We start from the raw sequence: 18141 nt of genomic DNA, 5'->3' as shown, positions 1-18141 counted from the left end.
TCAGGCTGGGATCATGGCATTCTCCAAACCATTTAAAGTTAAAGATTCTTTTATTAATAAATTCTCTCCCCCTCCACATTTTCTCCCCAAATAAATATCTCCCCCTGTGTTAGGGGGTTCGAGGGGGCAGTGTCTTAGGGCCAGCCCCATTAGAGGGCCAGCCCTCTAGTGTTAGGAACAGGTCCCTAACCCCCCCCCCCCCCCCCCCCGCCCCAGGCTGAGATCCCAAGTAGTGGAATTTCAGTACATCTGAGTGGGTGGGGCCTGGTGTTGTGTCGGTCCCTCAGGTCAGCCTGGCCCCCAGGCCATGGTGGGGGTGGGGGTGGGGACCCTTGTGCAAATGCTGCGGTTCCTTAGCGTCAGCTGTCTGGCATGAGCCAGCCAGGGTCTCCTTTTCTATTCTGGAGCGAGAGACAGGGCGGTCAGACACCTTGGAAGGCCCTTCGGAAGCTTGGGCCCAGACCGTAGAGAGGTGATTCACTGTCCCCCATCCCTCCACACCCCTGTGGTTGGAGCAGCCTGGCTCTGGCTGTGTCTGGGAGGCTGGAGCTGGCTCCAGAATGAATGAATGAATGATGAGCGGGCACAGCCTCCTGCTGGCAGGGGGCGCGCCCCGTCACTGGATCAGGGCCACGCCAGGACAGCTCTCCCCACCGGTCTCCTCGATGGGGGCTGCAAGACAAGAAGAGGGGTGTCAGGAGTGGGGGAGATGTTGAGGAATGATGGGGGGGCCATTGGGCGGGCGAGGACACACTTACTGGTAAACTTCTCTCTCCTGCGGCACCGTCTCCAGACCAGGAAGCCAGAAAGCAGCCCCAGCAAGAGGGCCAGGCCCAGGGCGCCCCCCAGGATGGGCCACAGCAACCTGAAGGGGGCTGGAGGGGCCGCAGTGCCTGGGGGCCGGACTTCAAGTCAGACCTCGCCCCTCTCAGGCCAGCCCCGCCCCCTAGATCGGAACCTCCAGGCTTCCTTTCCCCAGGTCCCTACCCTGGTGAGAGCCCCTTCCTCACTCCAGCCTCCCCCCAACCCCGATTAACTTCCCAGATCTCAAGTCCCCTGCTCCCCCCTCCACCCCGCAAGCCTCTCCCCTAGCCTGGGGTCCGCTCGCCCCGGCCCCGCCCCCACTCACAGCCCAGGCAGAAGTCGCTGTGTGGTCTCGCCCGGCACGAGGCGCAGTCCATGCACTTGTCTAGGTCCGCGCTCCAGGAGGTGCCGCGAGAGCAGGGGGTGGTGCCTGGGGAGGGGGCCGCGGGTCAGAGGCTGGGGCGGGGCGCGGCTATTTTGAGGGCTGAGGTCAGGGTCGGCCCGGCTCGAATAAAGTGAGTCACCGGCGCCCTCCGCATTCCTCACAGGTGACCGCACGGCCCGACCAGGACACGGCAGCGCGGGGGAGCGAGGGGCATAGTGCGGGACGCTTGCGGGGGGGTAGTCAGGTCCCCATAACCGGCCCCCCCACCCCGCTACAGGCGGGTGACTCATTCCCGGGCACCCGGCCCGACCCCGGTCCCTCCCCCCGCATAGCTGGGCACTGAAGTCACCGGATAGAAGGGGGCACCCCACATGGTATAGGGGGCACAGACCTCCGTGCCCCTCAACAGCCCCCCACTCTTTTGTTAAGGCGGGGTGCGCAGACCCGGTATTGATCAGGTTGGGGGCGTGCCGCCTTACCAGACGAGACATTCCCTCCCTCAAACTTTCTCTCTCCACTTCCTAGTCCAGACTCTCAGGACAGAAACACCCCGCCCCCCCACGTCGGACAGGCGGGAAACTGAGGCACGGACTACGGAAGAAGCTGGGAGAGGAATGGGACCTCTCCTGGTCAGGGAAGGCCGTGTCTGGGGACTGTCTGACCCCGGATCCCCGTGTCCGCCTGGTCCCCCGGTTCTGCCCCGCCTCTAGGCTCCTGGTGCCGGCTCCCCGATCCCGGCCCGGGGACTACCCCCGCTCCCACGCTCTCCCGCCCGGCCGGGGACCGGCATACCTGGCACTCGCTCCCCGGCCGCAGCGCGCAGCAGCGCCAGTCCGAGCCCCAGCACGAGGAGCCGCAGCAGCGGGCGTAGCGGGCAGTGAGCCATGGTGCTCGTCTGGCAGCCGCTGCCGTCTGCGCTCGCCACCGGTGGACCCGGGCATACAGTGGCGGCCCCGCCCCCGCCCCCGCCTTCCGGGGCGGACCCCTCGTCTTGGCCCGGCCCCCACGATCCGCCCCTAGACGCCCAGTCCCGCCCAGACCCGCCCGCTAAGTTCAGGCATTCGCTTAACAAACGCCTCCTCTGCGCCGGAGCGGCCAGCATGCCAAAGGGAGGCAGATGTGGCCTTGCCTTCTCGGTGGCTGAAGCCCGGGAGGTGTGTGTTGGGCGAGGGAGAGGGTCTGACACGAGACAACCCATCTCAGAGATAACTGCAGCTTTCTTAAGGGCCCCGAGGGTATAATAATATAACAAAAATAATACTACTGTGTCGTTTCATTTCTGCCTTAGGACATTTGTTGTGTTTGTTGTTCAGTTGCTCAGCGGTGTCCGACTGTTTGCGACCCCATGGACTGCAGCACGCCAGACCTCCCTGTCCTTCACTATCTCCCTGAGTTTGCTCAAACTCATGTCCATCGAGTCGGTGATGCCATCCAACCATCTCATCCTCTGTCGTCCCCTTCTCCTCCTGCCTTCAATCTTTCCCAGCATCAGGGTCTTTTCCAGTGAGTCCGCTCTTCACATCAAGGCTTCCCTGATAGTTCAGTAGGTAAAGAATCCGCCTGCAATGGAGGAGACCCCGGTTCGATTCCTGGGTCGGGAAGGTCCCCTGGAGAAGTGAAGTGATAGCTACCCACTCCAGTATTCTTGGGCTTCCATTGTGGCTCAGCTGGTAAGGAATCCGGCCGCAACGCGGGCAGGCCATGGACTGTATAGCCCGTGGACTCGCAGAGTCGGCCGCGACTTTCACTTCACTTCACTTTACATCAGGTGGTCGAAATATTGGAGCTTTAGCATCAGTCCTTCCAATGAATATTCAGAACTGATTTCTTTTAGGATTGACTGGTAAAATGCTGTCTCCCGTTTTCGGAGTGAAATGAGGCTCAGGAAGGTTAGGTGAGTTCCGGAGTCCAGACCCGAGCTCTGTTCGAGCTCTGTTCGGCCCCACACCGCGCGCCTTCCCAGCGGGCAGAACTGCAGCCGGCTGCTACCAGGCGCCCGGGCCAGAGGTGTGCGAGCAGAGCCTGCAGGCTCGAGCGCCCCTTACTGACCAGGTTGGGATTCGCCGCAAGTCGGACAAGGGTCTCTGCCCCTCCCCAGGGCGGTGGTCCGGTGACGTCACTGCCTCTTTAAAGACCCCCGCCCCCGCCCCCATCTCCACACTCTGCCGGCTACTCAGAATCTTTGTGGACTCCTTCTCAGGTGAGCCTGGGCAGGTGCGCCTGTCGTGGGGGAAGGGGTAGACACCTGGGATTGCGGGGCGCGTGGGTCGTGGCAGAGTTGGGTTGCGGTGCGTGGAACGAACCTGAGGGGATTTGACCGCGAGCCCCTGGGGGCGGGGGGCACGCCTGCACCCGAACCGGGGCCCTGAAGGGGTCCTTCGGCGGAAGGGTTAAGCGCCCCTCCCCCTGCCCAGGACAAAGGCACCGAAACCCGGGAGCCCATCCCCCACCTGCGCTGCTCTCTAGGGCCAGGCCCTTCTCCCCCTCACCTGTACGAGCGGACCCCGCGGCGAGCGCCGCCCTTAGGCCCCTCCAGGGTGCGCGGCTTCCACGGCGGGGGGCTGAGGATACCCTCCTTCGGGCCAGACTCAGGGGAAATAGGGATCGAGACGGGGAGGGGACGCCCTCGGATGAGCCGAGGCCGCAGAGCGTGGAAAGGGAAGGGGCCGAGGGCAGGGGCGCGCTTGTAAGGAGGAGGTGCCGGGCGCCTAGGCTAGCGCGGCCCCCACCCTAACCCTGCCGGAGAGGCCTGGAGGGCTTGGGATTGGCGCAATAGGGCCCGCCCCGTCCGATCTCCCCTGAGGTCGTGACTTCTCCCAGGTTATGGGCGGGGTGCAAAGGAATGGAGAGTCTGCCCTCTGGCCAGCCCCTGGGGCTGGTGCTGAGTTTAGGTCCCAGCCATGTGCGGGAACTTTGTGCAATGGAGGATCATAGGGGGACCCTGAACGGAACTGATCGCCCCCTCAAACGACGTCGAGACAAATCAGGATGTGAGGGGGCCAGAGTTGCCCCAGAGGAGCTGGTTCACTGGACAGACTCCAAAGGTGGCAGCTTCTTTTAGGGGAAATTGGGCCCTGAGAGGATGGCATTTGGGGTAAGAATGCACAAGAAAATGTCACCAACCTTGAGAATCTGTTGTGTGGGCCCCAGGCAGGGCAGAGGGCAGGACCCCGGGAGGCAGCTGGGGACCTTGGGAAAGGAAGTACTTTGGGTGGGAAGGGCTGGTGTTACTGTTTTGCTTGTTTCTTCTCCACCTCTCCTGCCCCATCCAGGTTTTGAATGGGTGGAGCTGGTTTGAACCAGGCAGTGGTGAGCAAGGCCAGGACTGTCTGGCCACTGTCCATCCACACTGTATCTTAGGTCAAACTAGCAAGCGCCTGTGTGGGGGCATGGATCCAAGTTGGGGTGAATTTGGACACTTACGTTGGATGCTAAGAGGAAACTTGGGTCTGTTCCTGGTGTTAAAACTAAGTTTTAAGCCTGGAACTCGTGGCTAGAGCCAACCCACCACCCATTTGCCCTGTGGAAACTATCGAAAAATTGCATTCTGTTGTTTCACCCCTTTTATCCCTTTGTACCCAAAGGGCCACGGGCTAACCTTTGCATGTGTGTGTGTGTTAGTAGTTCAGTCATGTCTTTGCAACCCTGCTGACTGTAGCTCACCAGGCTCCTCTGTCCATGGAATTCTCCAGGCAAGACTCCTGGAATGGGTTGCCATTTCCTTCTCCAGGGGATCTTCCCAACCTAGGGATCAAACCCAGATCTCCTGCATTGCAGGTGGATTCTTTACTGTTTGAGCCACCGTGGAACCCCAGCATTTGCATAGGTGCTTTATTTCATTTACACTCAAAACAACCAGGACTGGGTTGCTTACTTTTTCACTCTTATACGCCAGTGTCTGTCACATAACTGGTGGTTTAGTCACTAAGTTGTGTCCGACTCTTGCGACCCCATGGACTATAGCCTGCCAGGCTCCTCTGTCCATGGGATTCTCTAGGCAAGAATACTAGAGTGGGCTGCCATTTCCTAGGGAGAAAAGTTAATGCTGAAGCATTAAATGTTCATTTGCCTTTGAGAAAATAAGGCTCGGAGCGTGCCTCGCCCATGTACAGGGTTCATACTCTTGGTGTCCTATGTGGTGGCTATGGCATGTGGCGAGGGACCTAGCGTTCTTTGGGAACGAGGGGCTGAGCCAGCTGGTCTTAACTTTACTCCACTTTTGTCCCCCAGTGCAGCATCTCAGCCCCAGCCTCACCATGGCTTCTGCTGGTCTGCAAATCCTGGGGATCGTCCTGACCCTGTTTGGCTGGGTGAATGCCCTGGTGTCCTGCACCCTGCCCCTGTGGAAGGTGACCGCCTTCATCGGCAACAGCATCGTGGTGGCCCAGGTGGTATGGGAGGGGCTGTGGATGTCCTGCGTGGTGCAGAGCACCGGCCAGATGCAGTGCAAGGTGTACGACTCGCTGCTGGCGCTGCCGCAGGACCTGCAGGCCGCCCGGGCCCTCTGTGTCATCACTCTCCTCGTGGCCCTGCTTGGCCTGCTGGTCTACCTTGCCGGAGCCAAGTGCACCACCTGCGTGGAGGACAAGGACTCCAAGGCCCGCCTGGTGCTCACCTCCGGGATCATCTTTGTCATCTCGGGGGTCCTGACCCTGATCCCTGTGTGCTGGACCGCCCACACCATCATCCAGGACTTCTACAACCCTCTGGTGGTCGAGGCCCAAAAGCGGGAGCTGGGAGCTTCCCTCTACCTAGGCTGGGCAGCTTCCGGCCTTTTGTTGCTGGGTGGGGGGCTACTGTGCTGCACCTGCCCCTCTGGGGGCTCCCGGAGCTCCAGCCATTATATGGCCCGATACTCAGTATCAGCCCCACATACCGCCTCTCGGGGTCCCTCTGAATACCCCACTAAGAATTACGTCTAATTTGGGTAGGGGAGTGGGGGCCCCTTTGACAGTGGAGTCTAACCCACTGCACTGGAGTCATGGAGATGGTCATCCATGACAGCTTTGGGGTTGTTTTGGCTTCTTATTGGGGGAGGGGGGCAGAGGTTAATCCACTTTATTACCTACCTGGGGTCTGCTACTAGTGTTCCTCACTTTGGAAGATGGAGCCAAAAAGGTGATGCTTCAGTTTCTGGATTGTTCTCCACCCTGAACAACCCTCTCTTAGAGACCAACCTGGAACTGAGGTCCCATGTGAAGGGTACCATGCCATCCCCTGCTGGTGCTGGGGGCGGGGCCTCCCTAGGACAAGCCTTTCCTTGCTGGTCAAGCCTCTGGAACCCCCAGGGGCTCTCCAGCCTCATGTAGCCTCCAGAAGAGCAGGTGCTAAGTTACCAAAGACCCGCCAGTCTCCAAGTCTTCTGACCTCTGGCTCCTGCATCCTGAGTCGTGTCCCCCTTGTGCTGACCCCTGACCTTCCTATTCCAGCCCCTGTGCACTTGCCATATCCTGCCCGCACTCACCAGTTTTTACTAAATAAAGCATGTTTGTTTGATTACTTACCTTTGGTGTTGCTGGGGGAGGTTGCTGAATGCCAGACTGGCAGGAGGTGGGCACGAGTGGCACACCTCCCCGTGTTGTCATTCCATCCCCTGCCCCGTGACTTGCATGGCCTGAGTGAGGTCACCGCCTGGGCATGACCTGGAGCAGGCCTTGCCTGACAAACCCACGGGAGGCCATCAGGTCATCCCAGCCCAACCACAAATACTCTGTTTATTCTGAGTTACAAATGCTCAGTTTATTCCCTACTTGAAGGTGGGGTGAGGGGGGAAGGTGATGGGCAGGGTCTCTAGGCCTGGAGGAGAGCGGTTGCTCTGGATGCTGGTAGTGGCCAGGCAGAGAGGGCCAACTCCAGGCCAGAGAAGGCATAAGGAGCTACTGCTCTTTGGGTGAAGCCCAGGTTCTGGGAGCAAGGGAGGATTCGGGAAGAGTCCTGAATCCGGGACAGAAGAAGAAAGAAGCAGGAGCACCGGCGGGGTTGGAGGTGGACCCTCCACAGAGGAGGGTCTAGGCTCAGTCGGGCCGAGTGCTGAGACTAGCTCTGCAGCCAGGCCTGTCCTGCCTCTGGAAAGCGGGTTCCACCTGGCTGAGGGGTGGGAGTAGAAAGCAAGGTTGAGAGCGGGGCAGCCAACACAAGGTCAAGGTTTCCAGCAGCAGGCTTCCTGGGACATTTGCCTCACACGTAGTCCCTCTTGTCCAGCCCAGATGCCCCCGAGCGGGAGGGGATAGAGTAGCCCAGCCTCGGTCCCCGGGGCCGCTCGATCTGAGGCGGGGGGCACGTGCAACACAGTAGCCCCCCTCCCAGCAGAAGCAGGGCAGACGCGGCCCAGCCCAGGTAGAGGGAGGCTCCCAGCTCCCGCTTGAGGGCCTCGGCCACCAGGGGGTTGTAGAAGTCCTGGATGATGGCGTGGGCCGTCCAGCACACTGGGATGAGCACCAGGATGCCCGCAAGGAGGAGGAGGACTCCCGCGGTGAGCATGATGCGGGCCTTGGCACCTTCGTCCTCCACGCAGGTGGTGCACTGGGCGCCCGTGATGGCCACCAGCACTCCGAGCAGGGCCAGCAGGAGGGCGATGACACAGAGGGCCCGGGCGGCCTGCAGGTCCTGCGGCAGCGCCAGCAGCGAGTCGTACACCTTGCACTGCATCTGGCCGGTGCTCTGCACCACGCAGGACATCCACAGCCCCTCCCACACCACCTGGGCCACCACGATGCTGTTGCCGATGAAGGCGGTCACCTTCCACAGGGGCAGGGCGCAGGACACCAGGGTCCCCAGCCAGCCCAGCACAGCCAGGGTCATACCCAGGAGTTCAAGGCCAGTGGAAGCCATTTGTCCCCTCCCTCAGTCAGGTCTTCCCTTCTCTAAGCGGCCCAGTTGATCGGAGGAGTGGGTCCGATGCTCCACCCCTGTGGGAGCGCAGGTGAGGGGCGTCACCCTCCTCTGACCCAGACAGCTCTCAACGCATCCGAGAGCCTCTTTGCGGGCGCCTCCTTGCTCTGTGCCCTCTACAGATGTGTCTCTGAACCCCCAGCAACAAATCCACCCCACAGTTTCGCTCAGCTGAGTGGCTGCCGTTCCCAGGCGGGTCCCGTCGCCCCTCAGGTGCCCTGCAGCCGGTCCCGCTGCCGCCGTCTGACCAGCTTGCACAGACCCTCCCGACCCACTTGCCGGCAGAGGAGAGCCAAGCCGAGCCGCGTCCCTTGCCCGGGGTTGGCGCAGGTTCTGGGGCTGAGCAGCTCGCCCGGCGGTGCCACCTGGGGACGCCTGGCTGCAGGCAGGGGGTTTTAAGGCCGAGGCCGGGGAGGAGCCAGAGTGATGGGAGAAGGCGGGGCTGGGGGTGGAGGGGCTCAGAGTCGCGGGGGGATTGGTAACCAGAAACGAACCTGGGAGGAAAGAACCTCCACGCCTGTGGGGACGCAGGGACAGAGGAATGAGGAGGAGACGGGACTGGCCCTGGCTCAGGCTGAAAGTGGGAGGACCCCTTGGGCACCATGCTGAGCCTCCTGAAACCCGGCCCCCTCCTCCCCCCCCCCCCCGCCGCTGTCTTTGCTCTCCCCCTCCCCATTTTGTTTCTGTTTCTTGATGCAGACACACCAGCTTCCCCAGTATCGCATACCCCTGTCTCCCCAGCCCACCCACCCAGCACTCTCTGGAATCTGATCCATCTCCCGGTCTCAGCCTAGCGGCTCTGGCGGCTCCCGAGGGAGGGGCCCCGCCCGTATTGTTCCCCTGGCGACAGGTGCCTGGCGCCCAGCTCAGGTGGCATCACCCAGGCAACGGCCTAGAAAACCATTCCCCCCCCCCCCCCCCCCGCACATTGACTTCAGCTCAGGTGTGCCTTCCCCACCCCTGTTGCTGCCACTGGGGGCTGAGCTGAGCGGCTGAGGGTGTCTTGGGGCGGGGAGGGGGGGTGGGGGGGGGATAAAGAGCCTCTTGTGAAGGTGGGGGAAGGGGGAGAGTAGCAGAGGGTGAGCCCTGGTCGGGGGACGGCCCAGCGCCTGGCTCTGTTTGGGAGACACCGCAGGGGAGGGCAAGGGGGGTGAGACCCAGGTGACTTGAGAGTCCCTGAGCCCTGCCTCACAGAACTCAGGACGCACATCCCTTCCTGGAGACCCCATCAGAGCCCAGGACTCCCCTTGTGGGAACAGCTCAGCCTGGGGCTCACGCAGACCACGGCTCAAGTCCTTCCCGCTCCCCCTCCAACCCACCCACCTCCCCGGCCAGGAGCAACTTCATAGAAGGTCAAGCCTCCTTGGGTCAAAGACCCCTTTGAGAAACTTCACAGGACCCACAAACAGCAGCCCCTCATTTTGGGGGGAGGCATGAGCTCCTTCAAGCCCCTCCCTGGGTGCTAAGCACTGAGCTTTATTGTTTGAAAAGGGAGTTGGGGGGTGATGAAAATTCCTATCTCCAGGGTGATGGGGAGGACTCTGTGGGGAGAGCCTCTCCCCTCCCCCTACTCCCCCTGAGGAAGCTGGAGCTCATTTGGCCTGTGGGGGCAGGGATGGGAGGGCACCCCCCCATGCACACCTAGTTGAGGCTCTGCTCAGCAACCCTGGGGGAGGGGTCGTCCCCTGGTCCTCCTCGTCCTCCTTGTCCTCCTCATTCCCCCGGTGGGGCTGCATTTATAAAGAATTCTAACTTCAAGTGGCTGCAATGCTCTGGGAATGGCTTTTAGCAATTTTTTGGAAAAGAAGTTTATATCTTGATCAGATCTGCAAAGGGATGGGCGCCCTCAGAAAAGGAGACCCCCTCCCCCTTAAATGAAGAGACTGAGTGAGTGACAGTCACTCAGTCCTGTCCAACTCTTTGAGGCCCCGTGGACTATACAGTCCATGGAATTCTCCAGGCCAGAATACTGGAGTGGGTAGCCGTTCCCTTCTCCAGGGGATCTTCCCAACCCAAGGATCGAACGCAGGCCTCCCGCATTGCAGGCGGAGAGACTGAGGCCAGCGCCGATCAGAGGGTCTGACAGATGGACTCCAGTGGCCGGGGAGCCTCCCCAGAGAGGGGTAGAGACCCTGACCAGAGAGGAGCAGAGTGTCGGCCAGCCTGGTGGTCCTGGCCTGAGAACGGGGAGGAGGGTGCTGATGCAAAGGCTGGGAAATGACCAGAGCTCCCTGCTGGCTGGGATGAGCAGGGGAAAGCAAGGGTGGGTTGTCCAGCTTGTCCTGGCCCCTGAGGACTCACATTTCATGGGGGAAGGGGGGATGTGGAGAAAGAAGAATGGCAAATAGAGGCAAGCCTTCAGTGGGCTCCCTCCGGGGCTGCCAAGAATCCAGTCACACAGGTTTGGGTAGGTGTCAGGCGGCAGCCAGCCCTGTTCTCAGGAGGGCCCACCGACCCCGCGTACAAAAGGCCTCCCATCCTGGACAGCCCCAGCCCGGGGCCTTTTCTCTCTCCAGGCCTGGAGACAGTCTGCCTCTGGCCCAGAGTATAAGGCCACCAGCTCATCTTGATCTGCCTGGTAATTGCTAGTTTGAGCAGAGTCCTGCGTCATGGTCGGGGGGACGGGGGACAGTGAGTCAGCCTGCAGTCAGGCCTGGCTTTACTGTGTTAGTCGTTCAGTCGCGTCCTGCTCTGTGTGACCCCGTGGACTGTAGCCCTCCAGGCTCCTCTGTCCGTGGGATTCTCCAGGCAAGAATACTGGAGTGGGTTGCCATTTCGTCCTCCAGGGGATCATCCCTACCCAGGGATCGAACCTGGGTCTCCTGCATTGCAGGCAGATTCTTTTCTGTCCAAGTCACCGGGGAAAAAGCACCAAGGAGGCCTTGCTTTCAAGGCCCACCAAGTCCACTGGCGGCTCTACCCTGCCCCACCCCACCTAGGCGACAGGGCCCAGTGGTGGCATTGCACACACCAGGTAAGCTTGTGCCCAGGTAAGCGGCCCCTAGGTTTCCTAGATCCCATCATCTACCCTCTACACTGCCCCTCACGCAGCCTCGTGGGAGGTGGGCGCTCAGGAGATGAAGATGCCCCTTCTCACTTTTGCCCCCAGAGACCAATCCCAGCCACACCTGCGGCACATCTCTGCTCCTCTCCCTTCTGATAAGGCACCTACTCCCACAGCTCAGAGAGGGAGTCAACGTGGGGGCATTCATTCGTCAGAGAACAAGGAGAGGCCCAGGGTCCCAGGGTGGGGGGTAGGGGGGAGGACAGAGCCCTAGGGCACCAGGGCTGGAATGTGCCACCCACCCTCAGCCCTCAGCCCTCCTTAGGCTGCAGCTAGGAGGCGCCTGGGCCCTCTCTAGGGTTTTCTGGTCAGCCTTGATTCAGTAGGATCTGGGAACTGAAGGGTTAAAGTTGGGGTCTACGGAGGGGCAGGGACTCGGCTTGGAAGGCCATTGTTGGGGAGAGACCAGCACCCCCACTGTGAAGTTACCATCTCAATGACAATTCACGAAGTCCCCAGGAATCGCCACCTCCTGGGAGAGAGGTGGGAGGGGAACCTTCCCTGCGGAAACCGAGGAGTGAAAGAACCAAATCGAACCTTTGTTCTCTCCGGGAGGGCGGAGGGGCTGGAGGCTCAGGTGGGCCCAAGAGACCGGGGCTCAGATGGAGGCGAGGGGGGAGGGGTCAGCGCCAACCCTATAGTCCATCTCAATCCCTTTACAGGGGAACAGGACAAAAGAGGGGGAACTGACTAGAGCCACCAGGGGTCAGGAGGTGGCTATGGAGGCTGCACAACAACCCCAAAGGCTGCGTCACCCATTTCCTGAGGCCCCGATATACAGGCAGAAAGCCCCCGGCTGCTGAACCGAGAGGAGCAGAGGAAACTGACATCCCAGTAATCATTCTCCTGAGCTCACACCCCCATTTTATAGGCAGGGAAGGAAGCTCAGAGAGTGAAGGAACTTGGCCAAGAGAACATGTGGGAAAGAGGACAGGCCTGGTGAGACCCCAGACCGACTTCAAAGCCACTGGCTCCATGCCCAGCATCACTGAACTTCCCGATGGTGAGCTGGGCCTCCTGGTGCGCCTTTCCCTGAAGGCAGTGCCATCTGTCCACAGCCAGGCCAAGCCTCCCTAAACCCATCCCCCTGCATCTGACTATGTGGGAAAGCTACCCTCCACCTGGGTTCACTTTCACCATGTCCACATTCCTACAGTGGGGCTTCCCAGGTGGCGCCAGTGGTAAAGAACTGCCTGACAATTCAGGAGACATAAAACACTCAGGTTCCATCTCTAGGCTGGGAATATCCCCTGGAGGAGGAAATGATAACCCACTCCAGTATTCTTGCCTGATGAATCTCATGGAGAGAGGAGCCTGGCGGGGCCCAGTTAGTGGGGTTGCAAAGAGGTGGACACGACTGAGTGACTTAATATGCAAGCATGTGTCCCTGTTGCAGAAGAGGCTGTGTTGGCTTGCCACTCACAGATCAGTGGACTCTGGGTTAGACCTGGTGTCAACCCCACCCACGTCTCGCTGGGCAAATTCACAACTGCCTAATCTCGGTGTCACCTGGCTATAAACCAGAGGGAGAAGCCTGCCCTGCCGAACTCTAGGGCCACTGGCCCAGGCCCCCTGTGCCCTGCATATCTTAGGATTTATTGGAGGTATTGACTGTGTGTGTGTGTGTATGTGTGAGCATAATGATAGTTTCACTTGTAAACCTGTGCCGACTCCATTGACTGGATAACAATTAACTTCATTATCAGTCATACATGTCAGCTTTCCACCAGCAGCAGTTATCCATCTGAAGCTCTGAGAATGTTGTCTTCTTTAGGAGCCCACGTTGTCTTGTCCTTGTTTGCTGTCTGAGTCTTGGCTCAGAGGGCAGGAGGGCCATAGGACACAAAGACGGTAGAGGAAGCAGTGAGCTGGCAGCCATGGGGACTGGGCCACCATTCAGCTCAGGGAAAAGTCAGTCTATTTTTCTCGTTCGTCACCGAGGCTTCCCTTGTGACTCAGCTGGTAAAGAATCCGCCTGCAATGTGGGAGACCTGGGTTGGGAAGATTCCATGGAGAAGGGAAAGGCTACCCACTCCAGTATTCTGGCCTGGAGAATTCCCTCGCAGAGTTCACAAATTCAACTCGCAAAGAGTCGGACACGACTGAGCGACTTTCACTCACTGAGAGCTTTATCAAGACACTAGGTCCTTTGGGTCCTGCTCAGGGACTCCAAGGGCACCCAAGGCTCAGGTTTAGCAAAGGACAGAGCCTAAAACATGGTTTAGCGAAACCATGGCAGGTGGGTCAGCCCCACAGCGGGGGGACGCTGCCTGTACAGATGAGGGTGGTCCCCAAGCCCTGGGAGAGATTGAGGGCAGGAGGAGAAGGGGACAACAGAGGATGAGATGGTTGGATGGCATCACCAACTCAATGGACATGAGTTTGAGCAAAGTCTGGGAGATGATGAAGGACACAGAAGCCCAGCATGCTGCAATCCCCAGGGTCCCAAAGAGTCAGACACAACTTGTCAACTGAACAACAACCCAAGCTCAGGAATGTCTCAAGATCCTTAATTACTTAATCCTTAAACATTCTGGACTTAGGGTGGGCCCTGTATTCAATGGCAAGTGTTATAAGAGAAAAAAGATGGGGGGAGATATGAGATATAGATACAAGGGAGAAGGTCACGTGAAGATGGAGGCAGAGATTGGAGCAATGGAGTCACAAACCAAGGAACACCTGGAACTGCCAGAAGCGGCAAGGAAGAATCCTATCCTAGACCCTTGGCAGGACGTGTGGCCTGGGGACATCCTGATTTTGGACTTCTGGCTTCCAGAACCAGGAGAGAATAAACTCCTATTTTAAGTCACCCAGTTTGTGGTGGTTTGCTACAGCAGTCTCGGGAAACTCATCCACTTCCTTTCTTGCTCCTGGGTCCCAGGCTCTCAGAGGTCCCCTGAGGTCAAGTTGGCTTTCTGATACCACTCCTGATCTGCTATAGAAGAGCCCACTGAGATACGGCATCTGCCTGGTTACCTGAGCCCAAGCCACCTGAGTAACAAAGGGAACTTTATTCTGTGCTGTACACGCTGGGGAGAAGGGGGTGGTAAGGATGGGGAGAGGACAGGGGCTTCCTCTCATGACTCACCCTGGGAGCTTTCCTATCCTGTTGGTGTGACTTCACAGCCCTTGCATGTGACACTCCTGTTCCAAGGCCCAGTATCGATTGTCCATAAGCACCACTGGTTTCCTGGTGCTCCCAGGCCCAAGGGACCCTAGGATCTATTTCAGCTGAAAGTTTGACTTCTTAAGACTTGGAAGGCATGTCTGAGTTTCCAAGAAGCCTTACAAACTTGAGCAGAGGACTTTAGTGATAGTATTCAAACCTTTTATTATACAAGAGAAAATGAGACATTTTGCATACACTAGTAAAAGTATTTCAAGTTCTTTGTTTTCATTTTCTCTAGCTGTGTGCTGTGGGCTCCTCAGCCCCACCCGCCCAGATCACCAGCCAGTTTATCAGTACAGGGAATTAGTTCCATTCTCAAATGACCAGGCCAGAGGCTTCTTGTGAGGCAGTAGGAAAAAATGGAAGAAATGGCTCCAATCTTCACATGAGTTTATTTTCAGGCCTGATCTTTCCTTCTCCAACCTAAGCTGCTCCGGACACGCTCTCCCTGCTCCCTAGGCCGTGCTCCGACCCACGACTTCTGAACCTGCCCGAGGGGAAGGCGGCGAGGGGTACAGTCTCTGGGTCAAAGCAGGGCTGCCTACTTACCCGCCCGCACTCCCTCCTGGGCGGGGAGGTCCGGGTCTTCAGCAGGGAGGCGACAGGAAGAAGTAGGACGGCGGGGGCGGCGGCGGCAGCGGCGGGGGTAAGGCGGGCAGTGGCCAGGAGTCTCGAGGCACGGGGGGCGCCAGCAGGTTGAAGGGCGAGGGCCGTGAAGGCAGCGGCGGCAGCGGCTGCGGGGGCGGCTCGGCGATGAGGGGCGGGCGGCCGCGCGCGCCCACAGGACCGGGAGTGGCGGCGGCCGCGGCCTCTGGCAGCGGCGGCAGTGGCAGGTGCGCCGGCAGGGGCGCGGGCGCGGGGAGCCGCGGCAGGTCCTGCAGGGCGAGCGCGGCGGCGGGTGGCGCGGGCACGCAAGCCTCAGGCGGCAGCTCTGGCAGCGCCACGTGGGCGCCTGGGCCCCAGGGAGCCGGCGGCGCGGGCCTCAGCGGGAGTGCAGGCAGCGGCGGCAGCTCGGCCAGGGCGAGCACCGAGGGCGGCGGCGGCGCGGGGCTCAAACCCGGCGGGAGTCCGGGCAACGGCGGGTGCGGCAGGGACGGCGCGGGCGGCGGGGTCAGGGACAGCGACACGCGGGACCGGCCCAGCCGCGAGTGGACGCGGGCGCGGGCCAGCCGCGGATGCGAGCGGGAGCGGGGAAGCGGGGCAGCCAGCTTGGCCACAGCCACGGCTCCAGGGCCCCTCGCGCGCAGCTCGCGGAGGCCTTGTCCCTCCAGCAGGTGGCCAAGCGTCTCTCTGAGAGGCCCAGCCAATCGGAGTCGTGCGCTGCCGCACTCCAGCCAATCAAAGGCCAGTGCGTCGGCGACCTACACATTTCTCCCGCCGGCAGTCAGGAGCTATCACTGACAGCCAATCAGAGACAGTAGCGCTCTCTGTCAAGTCCTTCTTCCTGCTCCTCCCTCAGCCCCAGCCAATCACAGTGCTCCGAGGTGCCACAGGCTCCATCCCCACTATCCCTGAGAACAGACACTGGGTGTTCAGTGGGCGCCCCCAACTGGCCTGAGCGTCTACTTAGCCTCTGCAGCCCCGCTTCGACGCCTCCACCCCGCTCTCCTCCCCCTATGACAGCCCTAGAAGAGAGCTTATGGATCGCCTCTTTTGGGGGGTTTGTCCTTAAGAGATGCTCTTTGTGAGTCAAGATCCATGCAAATTTCCGTCCAGTGGTCTGTGCGTGTACATGTGTGTGCTAGTCACTCAGTCGTGTCCGACTCTTTGCCACCCCATGGATTCTCCAGGCAAGAATATTGGAGTGAGTTCTCATTCTCTTCTCCAGGGGATCTTCCTGACCCAGGGGTCTAACCCGGGTCTGCTGCTACATTGCAGCAGATTCTTTACCGTTTAAGCCACCAGGGAAGCCCATGCTGCTGCTGCTGCTGCTGCTGCTGCTGCTAAGTCGCTTCAGTCGTGTCTGACTCTGTGTGACCCCACAGACGGCAGCCCACTAGGCTCCCCCGTCCCTGGGATTCTCCAGGCAAGAATACTGGAGTGGGTTGCCATTTCCTTCTCCAATTCATGAAAGTGAAAAGTGAAAGGGAAGTCGCTCAGTCGTGTCCGACTCCTAGCGACCCCATGGACTGCAGCCTACCAGGCTCCTCCGTCCATGGGATTTTCCAGGCAAGAATACTGGAATGGGGTGCCATTGCCTTCTCCGAGAGAAGCCCATAGAAAAGATGAAAAGATACAAACTCAGTAGCAAAGCTTGACATGTAGCATTTGCCGTAACGTTAAGAATGGTTATAAAAGACAAATGGGTGACAAAAGCGAAAAAGGAAAAATGGTCGATCTATTTAAAGTCAGAATATGAAGTTCAAGAGGCAGCCAGGAACCAGACTGGTGCTGGTGCTCAGTGTCTGACTCCTTGAAATCCGCAGGACTGTAGCCCATCAGGCTCCTCTGTCCATGGAATTTTCCAGGCAAGAATACTGGAATGGGCTGCTATTTCCATCTCCAGGTGATCTTCCCAATCGAGGGATCAAACCCACATCTCCTGTAACTCCTGCCTGGCAGGCCAATTCTTTACCACTGCACCACCTGGGAAGCCTGAAGTCAGAACATATAAATATTTATTAAAACAATATTAGGAAAAAAAAAAACCCACAACAATCTTAGGGTCTTCCCTGGTGGTCCAGTGGTTATTTGCCTGTCGATGGAGGGGACCCTGGTTCGCTCCCTCAGGACACAACTCCTAAAGCCCACATCCTAGAGCCAGTGCTCCACAGTGAGAGAAGCCACCTCAACGAGAAACCGCACACCACCGCCAGAGAGGAGCCCCTGCTTGCCGCAAGTAGAGAAAGCCCATTTGCAACAAAGATGACCCAGCACAGCCAAAAATAAACAAATAAAACAACAATAAATTATTAGAACATGTCTAGGTTGATTAGAAAGGATAGCACCCACCGCCCTCTCTGAGATGGTGCTTAGTGGCCCCTCTACCCAGATGTTGCTCTTAATCCTGTTCTCTAGTAGAGATGATGTGGTTTGTTCCACATCTCAGGGCGGAGAAACACAAGATGATTTGTTTTTCCCTAATTTTAATTTATTTTTTATACCAGTTCAGGCTGTTGCTTGATGTAAGGTGACCCCAAAGTGACTTTTTAAAAATACTCTTATTTCTTTTTTGTTGCACTGGGTCTTTGTGGCTGTATGCAGTCTTTCTCTCATTGCACTAGAGTTGGGCTATTCTTCCTTGCGGTGCACAGGTTTCGAGCAGGCTTCAGTAGTCGTGGCGCGTGGGCTTTGTTGCTCTATGGTACGTGGAATATTCCTTGGCCAGGGATTGGACCCGTACCCCCTGCACTGGTGGTGGATTCTTATCCACTAAACTACTAGGAAAGTCCACAGGATGATATTTTAAGAATCAATGTGTGCTTAGTTGCTCAGTCACGTTCAATTCTTGCAACCTCATAGACTGTAGCCAGCTAGGCTCCTCTGTCCATGGGATTCTCCAGGCAAAAATACTGGAGTGGGTTGCCATTTCCTCCTCCAGGGGCTCTTCTTGACCCAGGGATCGAACCCAGGTCTCCTGCATAGTAGTCAGACTCTTTACCAACTGAGCTTCTTTGAGGGGAAGCCCAAAGAATCAATACTTTTATGAAAAAGCAAAAGCCTATGATGATTCTCAAACAGAACAAATTAAATGAGGTAGGCTAAGAGATATCAGGCTGGAATTCCAGTAATGTTTACACAACCTCCTCAAGGTTGTGCACACTGCAGTCAGGTTTTGGTTTAGATCTGTTATCTTAAATCACACCATAGAAAAACAATCTGAGTCCC

At 58.6% G+C, this 18141-nt stretch overlaps 4 protein-coding genes across 4 annotated transcripts; 1 reads left to right on the top strand and 3 right to left on the bottom strand.

Annotated features, from left to right (window-relative positions):
• Positions 32 to 2145, bottom strand: TNFRSF12A (TNF receptor superfamily member 12A). The gene is made up of 4 exons (XM_018040800.1): positions 1982 to 2145; positions 1130 to 1234; positions 759 to 893; positions 32 to 672 (listed from the first exon to the last, which is right to left on the bottom strand). Exons 1-4 carry the CDS (start codon positions 2073 to 2075, stop codon positions 617 to 619), a joined length of 390 nt encoding a protein of 129 aa, XP_017896289.1. The 5' UTR covers positions 2076 to 2145; the 3' UTR covers positions 32 to 616.
• On the top strand, positions 5250 to 6688 carry CLDN6 (claudin 6). Its single transcript, XM_018040794.1, has one exon. It carries the CDS (start codon positions 5323 to 5325, stop codon positions 6109 to 6111), a length of 789 nt encoding a protein of 262 aa, XP_017896283.1. The 5' UTR covers positions 5250 to 5322; the 3' UTR covers positions 6112 to 6688.
• Positions 6945 to 8040, bottom strand: CLDN9 (claudin 9). The gene has a single exon (XM_005697412.2). The coding sequence runs from the start codon at positions 8018 to 8020 to the stop codon at positions 7367 to 7369; it is 654 nt and encodes a 217-aa protein (XP_005697469.1). The 5' UTR covers positions 8021 to 8040; the 3' UTR covers positions 6945 to 7366.
• On the bottom strand, positions 12857 to 15813 carry LOC108633842 (WAS/WASL-interacting protein family member 3-like). The gene is made up of 3 exons (XM_018039855.1): positions 15787 to 15813; positions 14863 to 15674; positions 12857 to 13119 (listed from the first exon to the last, which is right to left on the bottom strand). Exons 1-2 carry the CDS (start codon positions 15811 to 15813, stop codon positions 14901 to 14903), a joined length of 801 nt encoding a protein of 266 aa, XP_017895344.1. The 3' UTR covers positions 12857 to 13119; positions 14863 to 14900.

Source organism: Capra hircus, chromosome 25 (assembly GCF_001704415.2).
Source record: "Capra hircus breed San Clemente chromosome 25, ASM170441v1, whole genome shotgun sequence".
Taxonomy (NCBI): domain Eukaryota; kingdom Metazoa; phylum Chordata; class Mammalia; order Artiodactyla; family Bovidae; genus Capra; species Capra hircus.
This window is presented reverse-complemented; position numbering and strand designations above follow the sequence as displayed.